This window comes from Ruditapes philippinarum, unplaced genomic scaffold (assembly GCF_026571515.1).
Source record: "Ruditapes philippinarum isolate M1 unplaced genomic scaffold, ASM2657151v2 ctg572_1_1_1_1, whole genome shotgun sequence".
In the NCBI taxonomy this organism is placed as follows: Eukaryota; Metazoa; Mollusca; class Bivalvia; order Venerida; family Veneridae; genus Ruditapes; species Ruditapes philippinarum.
The window spans coordinates 111,006-135,651 of NW_026866705.1; the positions used below are offsets into that span (position 1 = coordinate 111,006).

At 31.5% G+C, this 24,646-nt stretch overlaps 1 protein-coding gene across 1 annotated transcript; it reads right to left on the reverse strand.

Annotated features, from left to right (window-relative positions):
• Positions 1-144: 144 nt before the first annotated feature.
• Positions 145-9,897, reverse strand: LOC132733417 (vacuolar-sorting protein SNF8-like). The gene is made up of 8 exons (XM_060720065.1): positions 9,761-9,897; positions 7,022-7,072; positions 6,450-6,588; positions 5,794-5,898; positions 4,007-4,079; positions 1,964-2,105; positions 1,366-1,440; positions 145-509 (listed from the first exon to the last, which is right to left on the reverse strand). The coding sequence occupies exons 1-8, from the start codon at positions 9,812-9,814 to the stop codon at positions 402-404; spliced, it is 747 nt and encodes a 248-aa protein (XP_060576048.1). The 5' UTR covers positions 9,815-9,897; the 3' UTR covers positions 145-401.
• Between the last annotated feature and the right edge of the window lie 14,749 nt (positions 9,898-24,646).

Genomic DNA, 24,646 nt, shown 5'->3' on the forward strand with positions numbered 1-24,646 from the left:
ATATCATTTTGTTTATATAGATTTGAAATAGTAGCAATGGAATAGTAACAAGAACAAAGAGCTGTTTTGACACTCATAAATAACATAAAATATTTTATTTAGATTTTTTTTTACTAAACTATGACAAACAACACTATAAATCAACACCATTATTTTGTTGACAAGCAAATTTTATTTGAGTCTGCCAATATTTAAATATCAAAAATAAAATTTTTTTGTTTACAGGTACAAAAACTAAGTAAACTCTGGTTTAACTCTGATATCGGGCCTTCCATATTTGGATTTACCAGGAACCGTGCAAAACATTAAAAGTTATATAATTTAGGAACCAGCACTGTCTGGACTGTAGTCTGTACATCTTTAAGGAATTAAGGAACCAGTCAAATCAATCACTAGTTTGTTCAGGAACCAGCTGATAAATTGGCAGTAAATAAACTAGGGAACCAGTATTCTCTCTCTGACCCAGCCTGGTCATCAACCCATACTAGGCCTTCTTTAACAAGGTAATTCTGAAATGAAAAACAAAAACTCCATAACTAAACTAAATTTAACACCGAACAAAAGAGTTGTGTTCAGGTAGTCTACTGTAATGCTTTTCCCCCAAAAAAATTCTAACATCAGCCAATATCATAATAATTCGGTCATTTCTGGAACATTATTTTGCACAATCTTCAAAATTCAATAATTTCTTAACTGTTTATAACCAGAATTTAGTACATAGCAATAAATGTTGAGTGATTGTAAATAACCTTATGCCCGAGATTTTGAAAAAAATAACGTTCCAGAAATAACTAATTTGCTACAATATTGGCGGATGTTAGATTTTTTTGGCAGGAAAGCATTACAGTAAGACTACCTTAATACTTGAGCACAAACAACCCTATCTTAAATCTGTAAATAAAGGAAATTATAGTCAGTATCGTCATGAGGCTTGAAAATGTAAAGGTGTAGGCTAACCCTCAGTTTAATAGCCATGACTGAATTTTAAGTATAAAGAGGCTTGAAAATGTAAATGATTCTCTGTAACTGATTATTTGATTGGTTGGCTAAAATAGCTTTACCAGAAAATCCAAATCAACTGGAAGGCAACAGGGTTACTGATGATCAAAACTGCATGTAAGCATAACAATATCTGCACAATTGTCAGATTGCTGTCATATTGAACGATGGACCAGTCCATTTACATATATCGCATAGGAAGGCTAATTCTATCTGTGCATCTGAAGTGTCAGAAACATTATTATATACTTCAATTGCCATATCACCATTGTATTTCAGGAACTACATTTATAGTTTCTTATTTGCAAAGATGCGTTTAAAGGTGGCCATACAAAACATTGTGAAATTAGAAAAGTTAAATCTTACCAACGCTCTGGCAGCCCTCTCCTCTTCCCATTTCAGCTCTTTAATTAGGGAACTCTTTGTTACATGAGAGGAACTCTGTAAAAATATTGCCAAAATTAGAACAGTGCTTGATAGGAAACTGTGCAATTTAATGTTCTCTGTATTTTGAGCATTAAGAGTTCTAGAATTGACCTGGCTGAAATAGTGAGATGACATTTCACAATGTGAAATGTTTCTTAAATACTTTAATCTACTTAGTTTCATAAAAAAATAATCTCTTTGTAATATTTACAATGGGTAAAACAAGTGGTTTGGAAATACTTTACAGTGTAACAATTTTTATAGAACTACTTTACAGTGTTTGTTTTGTTTGGTTTTACGGTGCACAAGACAGTATAGGTCATATGATGTTGCAGGAAAGATGGCTAACCTTGGGTGTTAAACCACCTCACCTGCTGGAGCTAAGAGAATGATGCATAGACTCAAGTTATTTGAACCCATTTAATTGCCTGTTATGATCACACAGGGTTAAACCGTGGTTGCAATTCTTTTGCCTCACCCCTCATCCACAAGGGTAACTTCACAGTGTAGTAAATTCATTTTGACACACTAAACATACCTGTGCAGCCTGTATAACTGCGGTATGATCAAGACTCAGTTCTCCCGGCACTGACTGTATCATGTATGTACCTCCCACAGGTATCACCGTAAAACCATTACCTAATGCTTTAAGTTTCTTTATAGCCCTCAACAAATCATCTCTGAAATACATAGAAGTTTAAATCTTTAACAAGACTAAATTATTTAAACAAGACCAAATTACTTTAATATGACCAAATAACAGAAGCATAAATGTTTGAATCAGAAAATACTTGTTAATACAATCATCGACTTAATAGTCTTTTTTATCAGAGTAGTAGTGGTAGGTGTTAGTAGTGAGCTTAAAGCACAACAGCATATAAGTCAAATGACAATTTAGCACAACATATATTATACATGATTCTAGCACGACCCTCATTTTTCCCTATTGATCATAGAACCGAAAGTGTGTGTTATTATGCAATAAAATCACAGTTGATGTTCTATATTTAGACATATGACGTGATCATTAAACATGTAATGTAACCACTTAAAATGTGACACGCTGAAAATAAGTACGGAAACAAATCAAGCGCAATTTAGCTTAATATCAAGTACGACAGCATTCATTTGTTGATGTTGTGTTAGAATCGAAATAATATATCCAATTGGTGATTTTATCGCTTGATAACATCACTGTTTGTCATTCAGCTGGGCATCATTATATCACAAGGGCGTAGCCCTCGTGATGAAATTCCTCACATCAGAACGCCAAACAGTGATTTTATTGAGCGATAAAATGACTGTTTGGGATATATTATTTCTTAATTATATACATATTAATACTAAGAGGATATTTTTTCGTTTGCGTGAAATATGAAATATATTTTCACGAAACATGATAAAATGCAACATATTTTCACAAGCCGGTACGGCGAGTGAAAATATGTGGCATTTTATCATGCTGAGTGAAAATATATACCATATTTCACGAAAAAAACGAAAAAATAACCTTTTTATTTAATTTCATTATCAAAGAAAATGGTAACGAATCCCCTTGCTTGCTACCAACTGCAATTGTACAGCGCGCAGTAATTTATGCATAAGCACGCGCTGTTTGGCGCTACATTGTGACGTCATGTAAACAACTCTTTAAACGTCTGTACAGCGTTAAATACTGAATTAAACATATTGGCGTTCGGATTAATTTTCTTAGACCATTTTCTATCATGCAAGAAAAAGTAGTTTTGTTTTTATCAGATTTTTCAAACAAAACTTGACTCCGCTCACTTTCATATTTATATTTCATATTTATTTTTAAAAAATATGAAATATATTTGACTGATATAGCACCATATTTCATGGTAAAATTAGATAAATATATATATATTTTAATACATAGTATAAAAAATCTATCCCACTGTCAAAGTTCTTTGAGTGAGGATGTAGAAGCATTCATCTGCAAAAAGCTTCATATGATCTCATTTATTTAGCAGCAAAAAGAAAGTCACTAAATTTCCCTGATATTGTAGGAAATGATTCAAGTAACAAATGCCTGGGTGAAAAATGACTTTGTACTTTTTATAACAATTAATATCACATTTTATGGTAATATTGTTATCTCACAGCCTCCCCAAACTTTCCCATAGACATAACTATGATAAAAGTAGGCATTTACATCACCAAAATGCATGCACTTTCTAAATTTTGTATTGTTTTGAAGAAAAAGTTACCTTTTGTCTGCCAACAATTATCCTCAAATGTTATTTAAGGAATAAAATTGGTCTCAGTGGTGTTTATTTGCTATTTAAAACCAGTTTAGAGTTTTGATGGGTAGAAATTGACCACAAAGGCTGTTAATTTTTTCCACACCAAAACAAATTTATTTTCAAATATCATTTATTATATCTCTTTAAGAAAAAACAAAATCAACAGAAAAATTGTTAACAGCTCCTGTTTTAGGCAGATAATTTTTTTTCTGTTTAGGGGAATTGATAAAGAAATAGAAAATCATGAATTGAGGGCTCTGTTCCCAATCCCACCATTGTTGGTACTAGTCTCAAAATGACACAATTATACTTACAAACTAACATCCTGGCTTTTCTTGCTTCTAGATTTCTTTAATCTGTCCTTCAATTCTTCTATACTAATTAAACCTAAAATATTTAAGTAAATTTATAACCGTGGAATTAGTTTAGGCCCACAACTAGATTTAGATTTATTGCCTATTTGAACCATTTTGACTACAATGACAGATCCAATGTGTTCACAGTCAAGACAGCCTGCACCTCCATAAAATCAAACCAGACTCTCAACTGATGAATACCTAATTTTTGTATGTGTTATTTTTGAAATCCATAAACTACTAAAAGACTGTTTCTGATTCATAACTGAGGAATAAGATTATTATACAAATTCAGCATTATTTTATACCTAAAGGCACACAAAATTTTGCTATGTAATGCTTAAATACTACTATTTAGTTTGTGGTTTTTTTTTTACGATACCAACAAAGTATAGGTTGTATGGCGTTGAAACAGGAAAGATGATCTTGGCTAACCTGGGGTATTACAAACTTCAAAGCAACACCAGGTGTCAAAACCACCTAGAGATGCATTGACTCAAGATATTAAAACCCATTTAGTCGCCTATTATGATCACACAGGGGATAAATAGTGACTGCAAGTCTCAGCCTCAACCATTACTCAGGCAACCCCTCAGTCACAAGGGGTTATTGTGTTAACATTGTTTTAGTTGCAATGAGAATTTAAGAAATTGTATTTTGTTCTGTTTGCTTAAACTTTCTTTAATCTTAATTTTTTATATGCCCGTCCGTCCGTCTGTCTGTCTGTCTATCCGAGCAAACATTTTGGGTTTAGGGGCTATATAACAGCAAAGAGAACAAAAGAGAACAATAGGTACATTCCATGATCAAAGGGTTTATGGGCTAGTAGCCCTTAACAAAACAAAGAAAATAACAAAGAAAATAGCCCCTAAAACCAAAATGTTGGAACGTCTGTCTGTCTGTCCGTCCGTTAGCAATTTGGTTTCCGGAGCATAACTTAAGTTCCATTTGTCCCACAGTGTTCAAACTTCATAGGATGATTGTCCATATTGGGTAGAAGACCCCTATTGATTTTGGGGTCAAAAAGTCAAAGGTCAAGGTCATTATTACTTTAAAACTGAAAACAGTTGCCTGAGCATAACTTCACTTCCATGTATCCCACATTATTAAAACTTCATAGGATGATTGTCCATATTGGGTAGAAGACCCCTATTGATTTTGGGGTCAGAAGTTCAAAGGTCAAGGTCACCATTACCTTAAAACTGAAAACAGTTTCCAGAGCATAACTTAAGTTCCATTTGGCCCACAATATTTAAACTTTATAGGTGGATTGCTATTTGAGGAGGTAATACTTTATTTAATTTATGTAATGTCTTACAAATGCTTCATCCTTACTAAAAAAAAAACACTTTCGGGCATAAATGCTCCGCCTAGCGGTGCTCTTGTTTAACTGTGTTTCAGTAAAATAACTGCATAGTATACTATAACAGAAAGTAGCATACTAAGGTAATCTAGCTTATTTTTTTATTATGAGTCATTAAAGTCTTAGAATGGGTCCTTAAGACTAACAAATAGGCTGACACTGACATGACAACTTTTTTGTTTCGCTATTAAATAAAGATGTAATAACTCATTAATCTAATAATCCAAGACATAATTACAACAATGTATTATTCATACAACAGATGTACTATTCCTATAATAAATGTACTATTCATATAACAGATGTACTCTTCATATAACAGATGTACTCTTCATATAACAGTGTACTATTCATATAACAGATGGAATTGATTCAATCATACCCCCATTCCTGTGGCTAGTTGCTAGACATACTTCTATAATCTGTACCCCAAGTTCATAGTAGAAATCTCCTACACCCAGCATCTCTGCCCAGAAACCTTTGCTTGCTGAAACGACAGGATAATTACTATTATATTCTAGTCTTCCCTTGTATATTTTACAGTCAATTCAATGTTAGAAATATATCTAGATTTACATTACAAAATTAAACATAATCAAATGAAAAACTAAATTTCACAAACACATTTTTATCTGTGTCATAATGATGTGACATTTTTTGGATGGTATTCTGCTGGAAAGTCACATATGACAAGTTTGACTATAAATTTATTTTTTATCATTTCTAGCAATAAAGAGTTTTTTATTGTTCTACTGAGTTTTCTGACTTTTTCTTGTTTTTCTTCATAATATGGAGAAGCAGGAAAAACTAGAAATGTGTCCATAGTACAAACATACAAGTGCTCCCAAAATCCACTGTTTTGTCAGTCTGTAGATGCTGGGCAACACGATGAATGTACAATGGAAATTCTATATGCCTTTTCCATATGTAGCAGGGGCATCAAATTTATATACAAGAAAAATTAATCTAGTTATGGAGTCAGTGTAACAATTAAATTTGTGATATTTGGAAGAGCAGACTAAAACAACAATAACATACAAGCTAGAGGATCGACACCCACTGATGCACACATTTCCTGGAACTGAGCTCGGAACTCTGGACTTTTCCTGATCTCATCCTTATGTTTAGCTGTGAAATCTTCTAGATGTCCTTTAAATGTTTCCATCTGTTTTGACATCTGGTATATACAGCAATGAAATATTATTATAAACGTTTTTCATCTTTATAATTTAAATAGTATTTTTATAACAAAATAATGATTTAAAATGGCATCTTCATTAATGACATTTGTAACTGGAATGTGACTGCAACAATATTTTAAAATTAATTGTAATTAATGTAAGTGCAAGTACATATACATATAGAACATTTTAAATATTTAGTGTTATGGCTTGAATCTGATAGTTTTCACAATGAACTGATTTCTTGTCTAATAAATTGAAGAGCTCAAATGATCCTGTTAAGTTTTGTTTTGTTTTTTGTTCAGTTGGAATTTTCTAATACCTTCCGCCTAAGGTAGCATCAGTCTACATGCAGTTTGCAGTTGGTGAATAAATTTACATTATTTTATATGTTGAACTAGTTTACAAAATTAAATAATAAAATAATACCTGAGCAAACTGATCTTCTGCAATCTCATTTCCTTTGTCTTTGTACTTTGCCTGTAAAGCACCAAACAAAATAATTTTATTATATAGTCATTTTAAAAAAAAGAAAAAAGTTACTGATTTCTGTTGAGCTGGAAAAAAAAATGAAATAATGCATGGCCTAACTCAACAATCAAATTGGTGTTTACCAAGGTTCTGTTCTGTTGGCTGCACACTTTATATATTTTGAAATTGAAATCCTTTAAGCCAAAAGTTGATATTTCAATAGCTGACCATCACATATTTCAATCAATATGCCACTTCAAGTTTATTGCAATTAATTGTCGGATTTTCAAAATTCTTACACCATTGAAAACCTTGTGATCTCAGCTTTGTATCAGTGTATACTTCAACATTATGTTTTGACACCAAAGTTACTTCATTGTTATTATATAAACTGTTAATCTTACCACCTGTTGGGCATTTTACATATGATTTATACAAAGAGATATTCAGTCTGTTATCTTCATTCAAAACACAACTGGTAAGGTCAGCTACTTCAGAAATTGTTGATCATTGTATTGATCAAATACATGCATATCTTTAACATGAATTTTAAAGGAAATAAAATTTAAAGATAAAATGCGTCCATTATCTGAATGTAGCCCGCTGTTCTATGATATCACCAGTTTATCAGAAAATATTCAAAAATAAATATCATACATTACATGAATGAGATTTTTCTTCTATTTAATAAGTGATCCTTTTCTAAGACTGTCTATCAAAAATTTATTTCTGAAAATCCAATTAAAATGTCATTTTTAAACTATTTTCAACTATGGTATCATGGTAATCCCCAAAAATGCAAGTATGGAAAGATAGATGGTTCAAAATCTTCAAGTTAAGTTGTGAAAAACTTCCAACAGTTAACTTGCTATAAAATTCAAACTATATGAACAGACGATATGTCAGTATATGTTATTATAACATATTTTAATTGATTGTGTAAAAATAATTAAAGGAAATAGTAGTCTACTTCTACTTCTAAGTTGGTCTCATCTGTAAATCCGCTGTGCAGACATCAGCAACGAGTGATGATGTGAAATGTGCTCCATTAAAAACGTGGGCTAAAACCTGTCCCCCATGTGCGGCACCAGGCGTTGGAGTTAAAATAATGAAAATCGTGACGTGAAGTAAAATCCAAACATGTATGTACACTATACACGATGTTTATTAATTTACACCAATACGTAAGACTGAACAGCAGTCTTAAAACTGCCCAGGTTGTCACAGTTGTGATGTTAGCTGGTAGGTTGTTCCAATAAGGCACAGTTCTTGGAATGAATGAATGTTTGTTCGCATTAAGTCTGCAGTGGTAAGTGACAAACTTTACCGAATTTGTGTTTCTTGTTGAAAGTTGTGGATGGTATTCAGCTGGTACAGCCACCAGGTTATTTAACACTTTATACATGAGAATTTAGTCTGCACACTGACGACACTGTTCAAGTGTTGGCAATTTTAGTTTGTGTAGCATTGATGTTACGCTAGACGGATTATTACGGTTGTATGGCTTATTCATGACGAATCTTGCCGCGTTCCGTTGTATTTGTTCGATTTTCTTTGATGAATTTAGTTGTTGAGGATTTCAAAATCGCGACGCATATTCCAGTTTAGGTCAAACCAAAGTTTGATAAGCTCTTTCTTTTACTGTGGTCGGACAGTGTTTTAAGTTCCGTTCTAGAAGCTTTTGATGTGATTGAATCGTTGTGTAAGTTATATTTCAGAGTATCTGCTAGTTCAACTCCCAGATATGGATGGTTTTTAACAACATGTAGTGATTGGTTTTTCATTTTGTAGTCAAACATAGATTTGTTACGTTTATTTGTTATTGACATGGTCGCACATTTATCGACTTTAAATTCCATTTGCCAGATATTACTCCAATCAACTAAAGTGTCCAGGTCTTTTTGTAAAATATTGTGATCATCACTGGTGAGTATGGGTCTATAAATTACACAATCGTCAGCAAATAGACGAATTGATGACTTAATATCCAAAGCTATGTCATTAATATATAGTAAAAACAATGCAGGACCAAGCACGGTTCCCTGAGGCACATCAGATGTTACCAGTGACGGTCTTGATGATTCTCCGTCTACTACCACTCGTTGATAACGACCGATTAGAAATTCATCAATCCACAAATTTGTTTCATTACGTATACCATAATATTGCATTTTCACAGAGAGTCTCTGATGTGACACTTTATCAAAAGCCTTAGAATAGTCAAATATGAAGATTTTATAAAATAGTTTTCTTGCCACGAATACATTCATTATTAAACAAAATTAAATTTATTGGCAGATGAAAATGAATTTAGTGTGCCAGTTTAAAAAATATTAGCATCATTGTGTGTTGCTTTTACTACCAGCCACAGAAAATGTAAATACCGTGATACCATAGAACTCGTGATATCATTCATAGGAATCAAGTGTTATGAGTGTACTCATGTCAAGAACTTCAATCTTATTTTAAATATAATTAAGATCTGGAGTCTTAATACTACAATATCTTATTAATGAACATCTGTTTTTCTATTATATCAATTTCAAGCTTTAGATCTTTGACATAAAATCCACTGCTTCTATCTTAACATTTCCAGCCGAAATAAATTCATATCCGAAATCAATTACTTGCATGGAGATTTTATTACGTGGTTACTTGTAGAATAGAAAAAGACGTTAAGTGATTAAAAATACGCACCTGAGCTAAATTTTTGTTTTTAATAGCAGCAATACCAGCTCCTCTCCGTCTCATTTTTAATTATCTAAATTTTGTTAAACTTGTTTAGGTTTCCTAAATTAGGTCATGTCTAAATCCTCTTTCAGGTAATCGTTGTCATCTTCCCTTATAACGGTATATATCTCACAGCATATCTTAATTTAACCGCTCTTGCTCCCTGTAACCTTTCAAAAGTCAATATATATATATATATAATTATTAAAGTACTTTCCTATACTGAAATGTTGTAAAAGAAATGGATAAAGCTATGTATGTATGTATGTATGTATGTATGTATGTATGTATGTATGTATGTATGTATGTATGTATGTATGTATGTATGTATGTATGTATGTATGTATGTATGTATGTATGTATGTCTGTCTGTCTGTCTGTCTGTCTGTCTGTCTGTCTGTCTGTCTGTCTGTATGTATGTATGTATGTATGCATGCATATGCATGCATGCATGCATGCATGCATGTATGCATGTATGTATGTATGTATGTATGTATGTATGTATGTATGTATGTAAAAGGTAATTATTAGCCTATAAATTTTGAATTTCAATTGTTCAATGAATGATAAATATATATGCATGTCGAATTTTGTGATATTAACTATTTTGATGCACGGGAGGCCAATAAGACCATTATATGCATCATGGAGAAAAATAAGGTGTTGCTGCCAGATAAATGATCGTATCTTAATTTTGTTTCAGTTTCAGTTTTTATTAAACCAAGGCATATAATATGCAACTGGTTATAACAAACAAACAGAAAAATAACAGTTAAAAATCACTAATATCACAATATAAGAATACAATTATGACTAGCTGAATAAACCAAAAAAAGGGAGATCATATATTTTTCATTTCAAGTACTCAATTCAATACAACATGTATTTTACATTTTAACAAATGGGAACGTAGAATGAGAAGTATTAATTATCTAAATTTTAACATAATTGTTTTACAAAATAAAGATAATTTTAGTAGAATCTTTTTATCACAACTATTCAATAATCTGTCAAGTTTAAAAATATTGGGATGAATATAAAACCGGGGAGGAAGAGATTTACGTCTTATGTCATTAAAGTACGAACATTCAAATAAGTAGTGAAATTCATCACCCTGTAATCATATACAATCGTGTGTAAATGTTTACAATGGTTACATTACAAATACCGGCTAAAACTGTTTCAGGGCATTCGGGAAATGCCAATAAGTTATTTCTAAGCTATTGCCTGTTTCTACTACTGGAGTATCATTTCAACAATATAAACTTTTTAATCAATTTTGCAACTCCTTACATAAGTAAAATACTGAACGTGTTTTGTTTAGGCTAGTTTGTTTCTAGAGACAAATAAATCATTCTAGTTTAAATGTATGTGAAATGCTCTTCACAAAGTACTTGTCATGTAAATGCGCAATTTCCATTAGCTTGATTGGATTTCGTTGTTTAAGTAACATGAACTCATAAATGATGTAACGAATTCGAAGAATCTGGTTAAAGCAAAACAGATACAGTATTTAGAATACATTTTTATATAAATGTTTCAGTCTAGAAATGTTTTCCAACATTAAAGTCTGAAGATTATGGAGTTTAAAATTGATGGCAGCTAATGTATTCACAAGTACCAGTCACAGACCGACAAGTCATGACGTTGTTTAAAATATATTGATACAGATGTTTATACAGAACGAGGTTCAGTCATGAAAATGATAGATCATTTTGGGGATCCGTACTTTCAGTGCCTGAGGTGGATCATAATAGAGCTTAGGAATGATAATGGTTGATCCCCGAAAGCAATGAAAACAATACGCTTAGTTCATAGCAATATATAACATATCGCGCATGCGCGTTCCACGATAAGTATATAGGCATGTAAAGTGGTAAATATGCAATAATGACAGGCTACACATGCATTGCATTTATTGCGCACTTCGTAATTTTAGGCAATACATGTACATTAATTATTACAAGGAATCTTTAATTATAAAATGTATGTATATTACATCTATTAAAGGAAAGTGGCAAGAAAATTAATTGAAATCTAAAAAATAATTTTGTATTCCAAAGTCGCAATAGTTTTCAAAACATTACACAATTGCTAACAAGTTAACCCAGCACATCTGCTGCGATAACTATGCACATGATTGTTTTTGCATTTTATCAAGAAAAATTGTTTCTAAATACAGAAACAAATTTTTGTAAAAAAAAAGAAAAAAAAAAGAATATAGGTGTGTTGCCGTCATTTATTTCTCTAGAACCTGTCTTTTCCACTCCTAACTTACAAGTCATTATAATTACTTCCTCATCATAAACCAATCAAATGTTTCTCAGCTGTAATTGCTTTACTAAATATGCTCTCAGGGAAGATTAAGGTGTCTGTTGTACAGAATTTTCAATGCCAAGAATATGCAACAGTACTTTGCAAAACCTCTGTTCTATTCATCCCAGCCACTTCGATAGTACACAGTATTCTTTTTGTGTTTCACGTCAAATTGGAATGGGGATAAACATCAACAACATAAACAACAACAACATAAAAAAAAACAACTTGATATGGGATTTTGAAATAAATAATAATAATACATTTGTAATAATATTAAAAAAAAGAAATAAAAATGATATTATATATAACCCCAATACAGACAAGAATAAACGGCGCATCCGTGTCGTTAAATCATGACCTGCACTGCTCGCTATATAGTCAGTTTCCAAATTGTCACTAAAATGCTCAGTTTGAAAAATGGATAAGCGCCTTTAAGATATTAAGCAGTCTGAGGATTAAGAAGTAATGCTTGATATAAATTGTGCTTGTTAGGTTTGGGTTTACGGCACATTTACATAGCATAAATCATATGGCACCGAAGCTTCAAAACAACGCCTGAGGTCATAAGCATAACATGGAGCTAAGAGATGAATAGACTCCAGTTATTCAACCCCATTTAGTCGCCTTTTACGATCAAGCAGGGATAAATAGTGGCTGCAATTCTTATATCTCAACTATTACTGGCAAGCCCTCAGCCACAAGGGGTAAAAACACTATTGTGTTGTGTACAAATTTTCTAGTCAGGTGGTCATTTAGTTTTAGATTGATAAAGAACAAGATAATTTGCAATCTTGTAAATGTTTTTTATTCCCCTTTTGGGACCTTTATGCTTACATTGTATTACAAGTTGTTTTAATAAAAATTCGAAACAAAATTCTGTTGCCTAAGAATATAGTATATATCGAGAGTCATGCCAAAAGTTTTGTCAGTAATAAATTGGCTTCCAGAACCCACCCAAAACATTTTAAAATGTTTCAGTGCATTTGAACATTGTGTTCAACAGCCAGCGATACCTGTTTTTTACCTGCAAGTTTCTTCCAATTGTCAAATTGAAATACATGCAGTCATAAAACTGACCAAGATACGGCTGAAAGTAATTCACATTCTGAGCGACATGAAATGGCGCACTAACATGGATGACGTTTGATTTCAATGCGCACACAGATTCAGTTAAAAACTACCGAAAGAAGATGATTACTAAACAAACTTCGCTGTCGTAAAAGTTGTGGTCAATCAGAATGCGCAGTTGCCGTCTTGTATTATTTCTGACAATGGTGTAAACCTTTTCACCCTTTTCACATATAAATCGAGTCATTGTGAATTCTTTTTATTTTCTCGGCTTAGGAAATGAGTTTCGGAAGGAATTTATGCCCAGATGTTCCATTTGCAGTGCTGTTTATAAATGCCTCTAAAAGACTTTAAAGCTGTATTCGGACAAGGTAACAAGGGAATACTCTGAATATTGATAAACGAAGCGTTTAAAATGTCAATGGCAGAATTCTATGTAGGACCATCGTAATCTCAAGAAAGTGAAACACCTATTCTGAATAACATGGAAATTATAAATTCCCACATAACAATCAGTTTGCAGTTGTTTTTTTTACATTAAGTGTTTCATCATGTCTGCTACATAGTTATTTATTGAGATTACAATATCTATGCACAAGCCATTTGATTTTGTTTCCTGGTGTTCTAAATACTGTTATGATATAAACAGATCCTTGATCGTTTTTTTGTTGTTAATGTTTGTAAAAACTTGACACTAGACACTAATTTGATTTATGCATAAGAAACATTTTAGATGAATGATGGCCTTTTTGTATTTTGTATGTAATAAATTGAGTACTTTCAACAATATTTTACAAGAATGTATCCTCTATGAATGCATTCATAAATAAGGATAACGAATAATGCAGGCGAGACTTTCCTACAATAATGCAGAAAACGTGAATGTGCGTGCGTGCATGTGTGCGTGTGTTTTTATAATGCTTAGCAGTTCATACAATTAATTAATTCTTCTGCCTGAAGATGATAAAATGTTTGCTCTTGTTTTTACCAAGTTAATGTATTTTAATTTCATGTCCGTTGGTACATTCAAATACAAGATTGTTATTTTGAATATAAATTAACTCTTTCTAGAGGCGTCAAGATGAAAAGTCTTTTTCATTCCGGGGAGTCGTGAATTTTAAAGATTTCAAGCCCAAAATATTTTTGTATAATTTTTTTCCCCCTTTCAAAGAAAATTTTGTTTCATCACCCATTTGGGAAATCCCAAAAAACTATATATTTTAAGAAACTTTTTAACAACGGAAATTTTTACCTAGCCCTCATGAGAAAGCTTTTATCAGTAGTGAAACAAAGGTTTTTTCACTATTCCGTCTGTAAAGATAAAGTTTGGAAATAGAAGCCGTGTCTAAATGTGAATTTTTTTTTACTCTGGTTTTTAAAAGCAGTCTCCAGATGATTTTTAAATTTATTTTAAAAAAATTTTCGGGAATTTAAATGGAAAATACGTCACCCCAAAGACTCAAATTGTTATTTACTCTTGAACGCATTTCTAATATGTGACATACGTATGTTCACAACTTTCATTAAAATATGTACAACTTGATAGGGAAGGATTTTGTGTTGCAGAAAGTTATAACAAAACTAATATTTATATCCTTCCTAGAAAGAAGAGTTTCTAAATAGCTTATTATCAAGAACAAAAGAAACGTGATGTCATTTTAAGATAGTCACAAAAAACCACTCAAAAAAGGTTTCACTGATAACTTTGGCCAACTGGGATTGTGAGAAAACAACATAATTAAGTGGAACTATAGCGATGTTGTAAAAAGAAAACAAGTAAATAAAACGATAGAACATTAACAATTTTAAAATGGACAAATAAGATCATTCATTAACAAAAATGTATAAAAAGCTAGATTACGGAGTCGACAATAAATTACGGAGTCGACAATAAAATTTCCATGTGCGTTATTTCAAAAAGACGCGGCGTTTACGCATTGAAAACATAGACAGCTGTTCCGAAACAGACTTTCAGAAATATTAAATTAAAGGCCTTCTCGTTGTATGAAAAAGAAGGACAACGATTAACGTAATTATTAAACATATTATTAAAAGATAATCATTTAAGAATACATAAAATAACTTTTGCAAAATGACTACAAATGAATGTGTATCGCTGTTGTATCTTCTAAGCTTAAGCAAATATGCTATATGAATATTATTTTTCATACCTTTTCAGGGAAGCATGTGGCAAGAACATGTTCAATAATCGCGCCTACATCATTATGTTTCAAGTAATTACGTACCACAAATCGAATAGATTATCATCATGTTCGCTGGCGGAAATAATTATTTTGGATTTTATATTTTTAACTGTCAGCTTTTTTTATTGATTCATTGAGCTGTAAAATGTATTTGCACGCTTTCTGTTTTTGTTCTCTGTGGGTCATTCTAAATAATGTAATGATATAAACAGCTTCGTGAATATTTATTGGTGATTCTTGCATATGTGGCACTTTTTAGATTTATGCATCAGAAAAACATTGAATGATTGCATGTTTTTGTTGTTTCCTACCTAATAAATTGAGTGCTTTCAACATATATTACAGGTTGTATTGACAACGGATGTAATGATAAACTCGGGTAACGAATTAACCAGACAAAACTATTTTGCATATAGTCAAGGCGCCTTTGTCTTTTTCAGTGCTTATTGTTTTTGTCAAATTAATTATGTATCAAGATTTCATTGTAGAAATTCAAAATTACTTTTACAGACAGAAACTAATATAATCGGTGCTCTTTCTAACTTTAAGTAACTACATTTATTACCTTTTTCAATTGAAATATTTCCGGTATGCAATATGGGAGCAAAACGTACAGTTTAAGTCATTTATTTAGATATTATAAATCATCCGGCAACATAGGTTATTTCTGACACATGGCTTGTGCATTATTATTATTATATACTTCGTGATTAAATTTACATATTACAGCTAGTCAGTTTGAAAGCAATATGTACTTTTTGTACTTAAGAAGGCTTAAATGTTGGGGTAAATTTTCAGAAAAAGCAGGGAGTATAAGAAAAAACTGGATAATTTAACCCTAACATGAAGCCTTCTGTTGCAGACTAAGATCAGCCTGCACATCCGTACCGTCTAAACATGGTCAACACTGTTCGCTATTCCGTCAGACTGTGAGTACTAATTTTGAAATATATCGCTTACATGCATACACAAAATGATAAAATGATGGTTTTATCAGAAAAAGAAAAAAGTCATTTAAGATATTTAGCGGGTGTACTATAAAGTATCAACGAGCCAAGAACTATTTACACATTTAATGTTCAAACCAGCAATGTTATATTATTTCTGATACGTTAATGGTACATGTGTTTGCACATAAAACAGTCGTATGAATAACCTGTAACATGGTAGGTGTAATGAAAATGTGTCTAACGGTTAAAACATGCATTAAAATTTTGTGACGGAACAAAGTACCGTTATTAATTTTGTACTAAACCGCTATTGTCTGAATTTATAATTTAGAATAGCGCAGTATATTAGAAAATGCTTTTACGAAAAACAGATGCATATTTGAAAGGTTTAAGTAGCTAAACACTGATCGTAAATGTCTTCCACCTGTCAATATCTAGTCCTAATCAGCAAAATTGTGAATAATGTCTAGAAGTGAAACTCAAAAAGTTCTCTGAACTCCAACGTCTTTTTTACTTCTTTACTATAAAATGTACCTTACACTTGTACATAACATAAATATCTTATTTTCGATCAGTATTGTAAAACGCATAACATTGCTATGCTTAAAAGTAAAAACATCAACAACACAAAACAAAAAAGTCAACAATGAAACACAAGCATTAATCTACTCCATAGAAATTAATATTATTGCAGATAGAACTCATATATAGAAGTGGACGAAATCTTATTATCAGTTGAATTTTGAAAATATAAAAAAACAAAAGATTGTAATAACATATTTTTTGTATACCTGTTATATTGAAAAGCAGTAAAAGTTATTAGGAAATAGTTTTTATTCTACTTCATACATATTCCAATGCGCTTAATTAAATAATTGTTTGGGCTCCGTACTTACCTGATGCTGTGTTTGTGCTTTTAATAAATAATATTCTGGCAAATACTAAAATCGACTCAAGTTTTCGTTGACAAAAACAGAAAGAAAGAAAAGAAGATCAATGTGTTTCTGTGTTAATTTTGAAGTCAATACAACATAAAGATTTCGCAAAACATGCATTCATCTTTTGTATGAAATAAAGAAGACATTATTGTAAATAAACGAAATGAGTGTATTACCTGACATGTTTTTACAACAGTTATCATTTTGCAATATATGAATTTACCAGATACTCGATCGTGGTGCTTTTGCACTCCTTAAAATGGTATTGTACGACTGTGCATATATTCTGACGAGAAGTCATTTGTGATACATAGTGTTAAGATGCACATAATGTTTGCGTTCAACTCGAGGTACGTCATTGAAAAAAGGATTCTTTTTTCACTTTAAACAGTGTGTATTTGGATGTGTGATAAATAGAATATTATGTCCGTATATTTTCATCGCTGAATTTAATGAACTTCTTGTGGAAAAAACAACAAACACAAAAAATCAACAATATTTTTATTTCACTCGTTCATTAAATTCAGTGTTTAATCTACTGTCGATCAATATCCACTATGTATTTTTTGGTGCAGTATCTTTAAGAGAAATCAAAATACCAACAAATATAATATTCTCTAAGATGTTTCTAAGAACAAAACTTATTTAATTTGTTTATTTAGAAAAATTATAGAGTATTTTCAAGTTTACAATTAAATGTATGTGTTACACTACAACTGTGTTAAACCTTCTTAATTGATCAGACAAGAAAGTTCTATTTGTACAGTCACATACCTTTTAAAAAGACTGGCAAAAAGTCGCCTTTTTGCTAGTTGGAATGTCAGCGCGTTAATGATTATATTAATTTACAATGTATGGTTATTTCAGCCTGCGTCTTACATTCCATTTCTTAATTGATAGGCATGCTGTAATTTAAATTATAATTATTGGTAAAATACGATAGAATGTGCCAAAAGTTTTATCTATCTTCGCTAAAAATGTAAAATAAATGGAAAATATAAAACTGTTCACACGAAACCATTTAGCACATGTGCAGGAAGGAGGAAAAAATGAATTTATCATCTCTGGTTTATTCTAAGAAAATATATATTGCAAATATTATACTCTATACTCTATACACTATAAGAAACAATTTTTGCCAAGGCAGATATGTTGGATGATGATCTATTCCAATGAAATTGAAATTCATAAGAAAGCACAAATAATGCTTGACTTCTTAATGAATTATTTAATAAAGGTAATTCTAAAAGACATCACATTGCGTATAATTATTATACTGCGATCTGCAAAGCCTACAATGTACCTATAAACTCTCTTAAAAAAATAAAAAAAATTACAGAAGCAATAGTTAGCCATAACTAGTAATCAGTAAGGGATGAATGCATCCGCAGATTCATGCATTGGGTTCAAGATGCCTGCGATCATCTTGTGCTGTCATACTTTAAAAAGCTCCACCAGGTCCAAAAATCTTAAAAATGAAATCTGAAATTCTCACTTAGAACGGCTGGGGCACTTAAGACGGTAAAATATGCAATAGGTAATAAAGAAATATACTTCCAAGTAAATTGAAATACAGTTCTGTGTGCGCTTAATGGCCTATTTTGGGCAAAATGTGTATACAAGTTTTATATTATCAGGTCATTTTGCAAATTAAAATGATTGTTTTGGAATAATCAGATTGAGCGAATGACCTGAAATTTTGAAAACAGGTCAAACGCTACACACATCTTAAACAAACAATCAATTATCCTTATGTCAAAAAATAAGAAGAAAAAAAACCTTATTATCATTCACTTCAGTTAAGCAAAATCATAAAGTTATACAATCTAAAATTTGAATTTATCAGAGAATCAGATACCACTTATCTACTTTGCACAAGTTTTTGAAATAGGGGCAAAAGAGACAATTTTAGATTTGGAATGGGCCATGTATCGGCTCCGGGTGATAGGATGAAAATGCCTTGTAGTCATATAAGCTTATAGCTGTCTTCACAATCGTATGTTAATGTTTACATTAGAAATGCTGGTTAAAATTGTTTCAGGGCATTCGAGAAATCCCTTAGATATTTCTAAGCTATTGCCTGATTCTACTGCTGGCGTATCATTTTAACAAATGTAACTGAGGTGTAAACATTTAATCAATTTTGTAATCTTTTACATAAGTAAAATACTGAAACTTTAACTGTTTAGGCTAGTTTGTTTTTAGAGATAAATAATTCATTCTAGTTTAAATGTATGTGAAATGCTTTTTCACAAAGTACTTGTCATGAAAATGCGCAATTTTCATTAGCTTGATTGGAGTTCGTTGTTAAAGTAACAAAGTAAATAATGTAACGAATGCAAAAGATCTTGTTAAAGCAAAACAGATACAGCATTTAGAATACATTTTTATATAAATGTTTCAGTCGAGTTTTCCAACATTCAAGTCTGAAACATTATGGAGTTTAATATTGATCGTAGCGAAATGTATTCACAAATATACTAGTCACACATCATGCCACAGACGTTTTTTTTTTAATTTATTGATACAGATTTTTATAGAGACAGGTTCTGCTACGGAAATGATAGATCCCTTTGCAATCCGTACTTTCAATGCGTGAGGTGGACCATAGAGCTTAGAAAAGATTATGGTTGATCCCTCGAAAGCAATAATACAATGCAAACTACACTGTTGTAGTTGAAAATTGATAATAAGTTGACAATGAGTTAGAATCAATGGTCCATTATGCACCGACAAAATGATGAAAGGAATGATATTTAAATGTACCATTTTTACAATAGGCTTATTTCATAGCAATATAGAAGACAAGTACCTCTCGCGCATGCGCGTTCTGAGTGGAGTCAATTCAATTAGAATTAAAAGTTTTCTAAGTTCGATAAGTATATAAACATGTAAAAAGTTCAATATGTAATAACGACAGGCTACATGCATTGCCTCTATTGCGCACTTCGTTATTTTAGTCAATACATTAATTATTACAAGGAATCTTTAATTATAAAATGTATGTATTTTACATCTACAAAATGAAAATTAATAAGAATCATAAAAGTAATCTGTTTATGCAAATTTCGCAATTGTTTCCAAAACATCACACAATTGCTAACAATTTAACTCAGCACATCTGCTTCCATAATTATACACATGATTGTTTTTGCATTTTATCAAGAAAATAGAGTTTATAGATATAGAAACATTTTTTTGTAAAGAATTTAAAAAGAATATAGTGTGTTGCCGTCATTTATTTCTCTAGAACCTGTCTTTTCCACTCCTAACTTACAAGGCATTATAATTACTTCCTCATCATAAACCAATCAAATGTTTCTCAGCTGTAATTGCTTTACTAAATACGCTCTTTGGGAAGATTAAGCTGTCTGTTAAAACAAGTTTTGTATAGATATTTCAATGCCAAGAATATGTAACAATATTTTCCAAAACCTCAGTTCTATTCATCCCCGCCACTTTGGTAGTACAAAGTATTTTGTTGGCGTTTTGCGTTGAATATACAATTATTGGGTGATCTAATTAGAATGTGGGAAAAACATCCACAACAAAACAACAACAACACCATAAACAAATAAAAAGCAACTTGATATGTGGGTGTGAAATAAAAATAATGGGGTTTTGAAACCAAAAAAAAAAAGGTAGGTGGTCTTTTATTTTTAAATAAAAAAGGAACAAGAAGGCTGCTGGCAGCTATAGGTACTATATTTAACCCAAGTAAGGACCAAGAGTATCCGTGTAAAATCATGGCATGCACTGCTCCCTATATAGTCAGTTTCCAAATTGTCCCTAAACTGATGAATGATTTAGATCAGATTAAAAAATACACAAGAGCATTTAAGATATTTAACATTGTTATGGATAAGGAGTAATATTATTAATAAAATATAAATATTGTTCGTTACGTTTGATTTTACGGCGCGCCACACAGCAAAAATCATATAGCGCCGAAACTTCAAAGCAACACCTTGGGTCATACACTTCTCACTAAATGGAGCTAAGAGATGCAAAGACTCCAATTATTCAAACCTTTTAAGTCACCTCTTAAAGCAGAAATAAACGGTGGCTGTAATTCTTATGCCACAACTATTACTGGCAACCCTTCAGCCACAAGGGAAAAATGCGCTCTTGTGTTGTGATAAACCGTATGGTACAAACTTTCTAGTAGTCAGGTGGCCATTCATTTTTAAATTGATAAAGAACGTGAACGAGAATTTGCAGTCTTATTCCGTTATTGGGACCTTTATGATAACAATGTATTACAAGTTGTTGTAATAAGAAAATGAAACGAATTTCGATTGCCTAAGTATAGACTATGATTACTATCATATTTCGAGAGTCATGTAAAAAGTTTTGTCAGTAATAAATTAGCTTCCAGATTCCCATACAAAACATTTTAAAATGTTTCTGAGCATTTGAACATTGGTTCCAGCAGCCAAAGATATTTGCTTATTACCTGCAAGTTTCTTTCAATTATTGAAAATTTATTATACATGTAGTCATAAAACCGACCAAGTTACTGTCATAGATAGACTGAGGAGGATTTACATTCTGAGCTACATGAACTGGCGCATTAAGATGTATAACGTTTGAAAGATTCCTCCACCAGATACAATTAGAAGAATATCTGTTTTAGGACAAGGTTACATGAAACTATTTTGAATATTTGTAACAGAAACTATTTTGATAAAAAGAAGCGTTTAAAATGTCAATGGAAGAAATCTTTGTAGAAGCATCGTAATCTGAAGGAGTGTGCATCAAGAAAGTGAAACACTTATTCTGATTACGTGGAAAATATAAATTTCCGCATAACGATCCGTTAGTTGTTTTTATATTCAGTGTTTTATAATGTCTGGTACATAGTAATTTATTTACTTGTAATAAAATTTTATTGAGATATCACATACAAATTGAAAACTTGAAAACAAAAACAAAACTTCTATAAATTTTATCTTACATATATTGATAGCCTTTTATTATTCAAGTAGATAAACGTTTATATTTAAATGTACCTTTCTACTATACGCTTATTTCATAGCAATATATGAGACATCTCGCGCATGCATGTTCTGCGTGGAGGAGAAATGCAAAATAGTTATTTCTCTCAGAAATTCAATTTAATTAGCATTAAACATTTTCTAAGTGCGATAAGTATATATGCATGTAAAATGGTAAATATGTAATAATAACTCGCTACGTGCATTGCGTCTATTGCGCATTCCGTAATTTAAAGCATATATACATTAATAATTACAAGGAATCTTTAATCATAAAATGTATTTTATATCTTTAAAAATGAAAATGTTAAGAAAATTAATTGAAACCTTTGAAAGTAATATTGTATGAAATTTTCGCAATAGTTTCAAAAACATCACACAATTGCTAACAATTTAACTCAGCACATCTGCTGCCTTAATTAAGCATGTGATTCTTGTGGTTTTTCATTTTACCAGGAGAATAGAGTTTCTAAATATAGAAACTATTTTTGTAAAGAAGTAGAAAAAGAATATGGGTGTGATGTCGTCATTTATTTCTCTAGAACCTGTCTTTTCCACTCCCAATATACAAGGCATTATAATTACTTCATCATTATAAACCAATCAAATGTTGCTCAGCTGTAATTACTTTACTAAATACGCTCTTAGGGAAGATTAAGGTGTCTGTTGTACAGAATTTTCAATGCCAAGAATATGCAACAGTACTTTGCAAAACTTCAGTTCTGTTTATCCCAGCAACATCGATAGTACACAGTATTCTTTTTGCGTTTCACATCAAAATGGAATGGGGAAAAACATCAACAACAAAAACAACAAAAACAAAACAAAAACAATTTAATATGAGATTTTGAAATAAATAATAATAATAAAAATAATGAAAAAAACATGATACTATATATAACCCCAACACAGAGCAAGAATTAACGGCGCAAGCCGTCAGCCACAAGGGATACATGATCTATTGTGTTTTGTTAAATCATATGGTACAAATTTACTAGTCAGGTGGTCATTTAGTTTTAAATTGATAAAGAACAAGACAATTTGCAATCTTGTAAATGTTTTTTATTCCCCTTTTTGGGAGTATATATCGAGAGTCATGCCAAAAGTTTTGTCAGTAATAAACTGGCTTCCAGAACCCCATCCAAAACATTTTAAAATGTTTCAGTGCATTTGAAAATTGTGTCCAACAGCCAACGATACCTGCTTTTTACCTGCAAGTTTCTTCCAAAATGGAAATACATGCAGTCATAAAATTGACCAAGATATGGCTGAAAAATAATTCACATTCTGAGCGACATGAAATGGCGCACTAAGATGTATAACGTTTGATTTCAATGCGCACATGGGTTCAGTTTAAAACTACCGAACGAAGATGATTACTAAAACAAACTTTGCTGTCTTAAAAGTTGTGGTCGATCAAAATGCACAATTGTCGTCTTGTATAATTCTAACAATGGTGTTAACCAATTCGCCCTTTACACCTATAAATCAAGTCATTGGGAATTCTCTTAGGAAATAATGCGTTTCGGAAAAGAATTGATGCCCAGAAGTTCCATTTGCAGTGCTGTTTATAAATACATCTAAAAGATTATAAATCTGTATTAGGACAAGGTAACAAGGGCATATTCTGAATATTGATAAAACGAAGCGTTTAAAATGCCAATGGCAGAATTCTTTGTAGAACCATCGTAATCTTTCGGATTTGCATAAAAAAGTGTAACACCGGCCTATTCTGAATAACATGGACAATATAAATTTCCACATAACAATCAGTTTGCAGTGTTTTTTTACATTTAGTGTTTCATCATGTCTGGTACATAGTTATTTATTGAGATTACAATATAGCTGCATACCCCATTTGATTTGTTTCCTGGTGTTATAAATACTGTTATGATATAAACAGATCCTTGATCTTTTTTTGCTGTTAATGTTTGTAAAAACTTGACACTAATTTGATTTATGCATCAGAAACATTTTAGATGAATGATGGCCTTTTTTGTATTTTCTTTGTAATAAATTGAGTACTTTCAACATTATTTTACAAGAATGTATCCTCTATGAATGCATTAATAAATAAGGATAACGAATAATGCAGGCGAGACTTTCCTACACTAATGCAGAGAACGTGACTGTGCGTGCGTATGTGCATGTGCATGTGTGCGTGTGTTTTTATAATGCTTAGCAGTTCATACAATCAATTAATTCTTGTGCCTATAGTTGATAAAATGTTCGCTCTTGTTTTCACCAGGTTATTTTATTTTAATTTCAGGTCCTTTGGGATATTCAATACAAGATTGTTATTTTGAATACAAATTAATTCTATTCTAGAGGCCGTCAGAGATGAAAAGTCTAATCATTCGGTAGTCGTGAATTAACG

What these genes read in the sequence shown, in the direction of transcription:
- LOC132733417 (XM_060720065.1), bottom strand. Translation starts at nt 9,814, where the DNA reads ATGAGACGGAGAGGAGCTGGTATTGCTGCTATTAAAAACAAAAATTTA. An exon ending in GGGTGTCGATCCTCTAGCTT is followed by an intron (nt 5,899 to 6,449) that starts GTATGTTATTGT and finishes CTGTCGTTTCAG; the next exon opens with CAAGCAAAGGTTTCTGGGCA. An exon ending in AAAAGCCAGGATGTTAGTTT is followed by an intron (nt 2,106 to 4,006) that starts GTAAGTATAATT and finishes TATGTATTTCAG; the next exon opens with AGATGATTTGTTGAGGGCTA.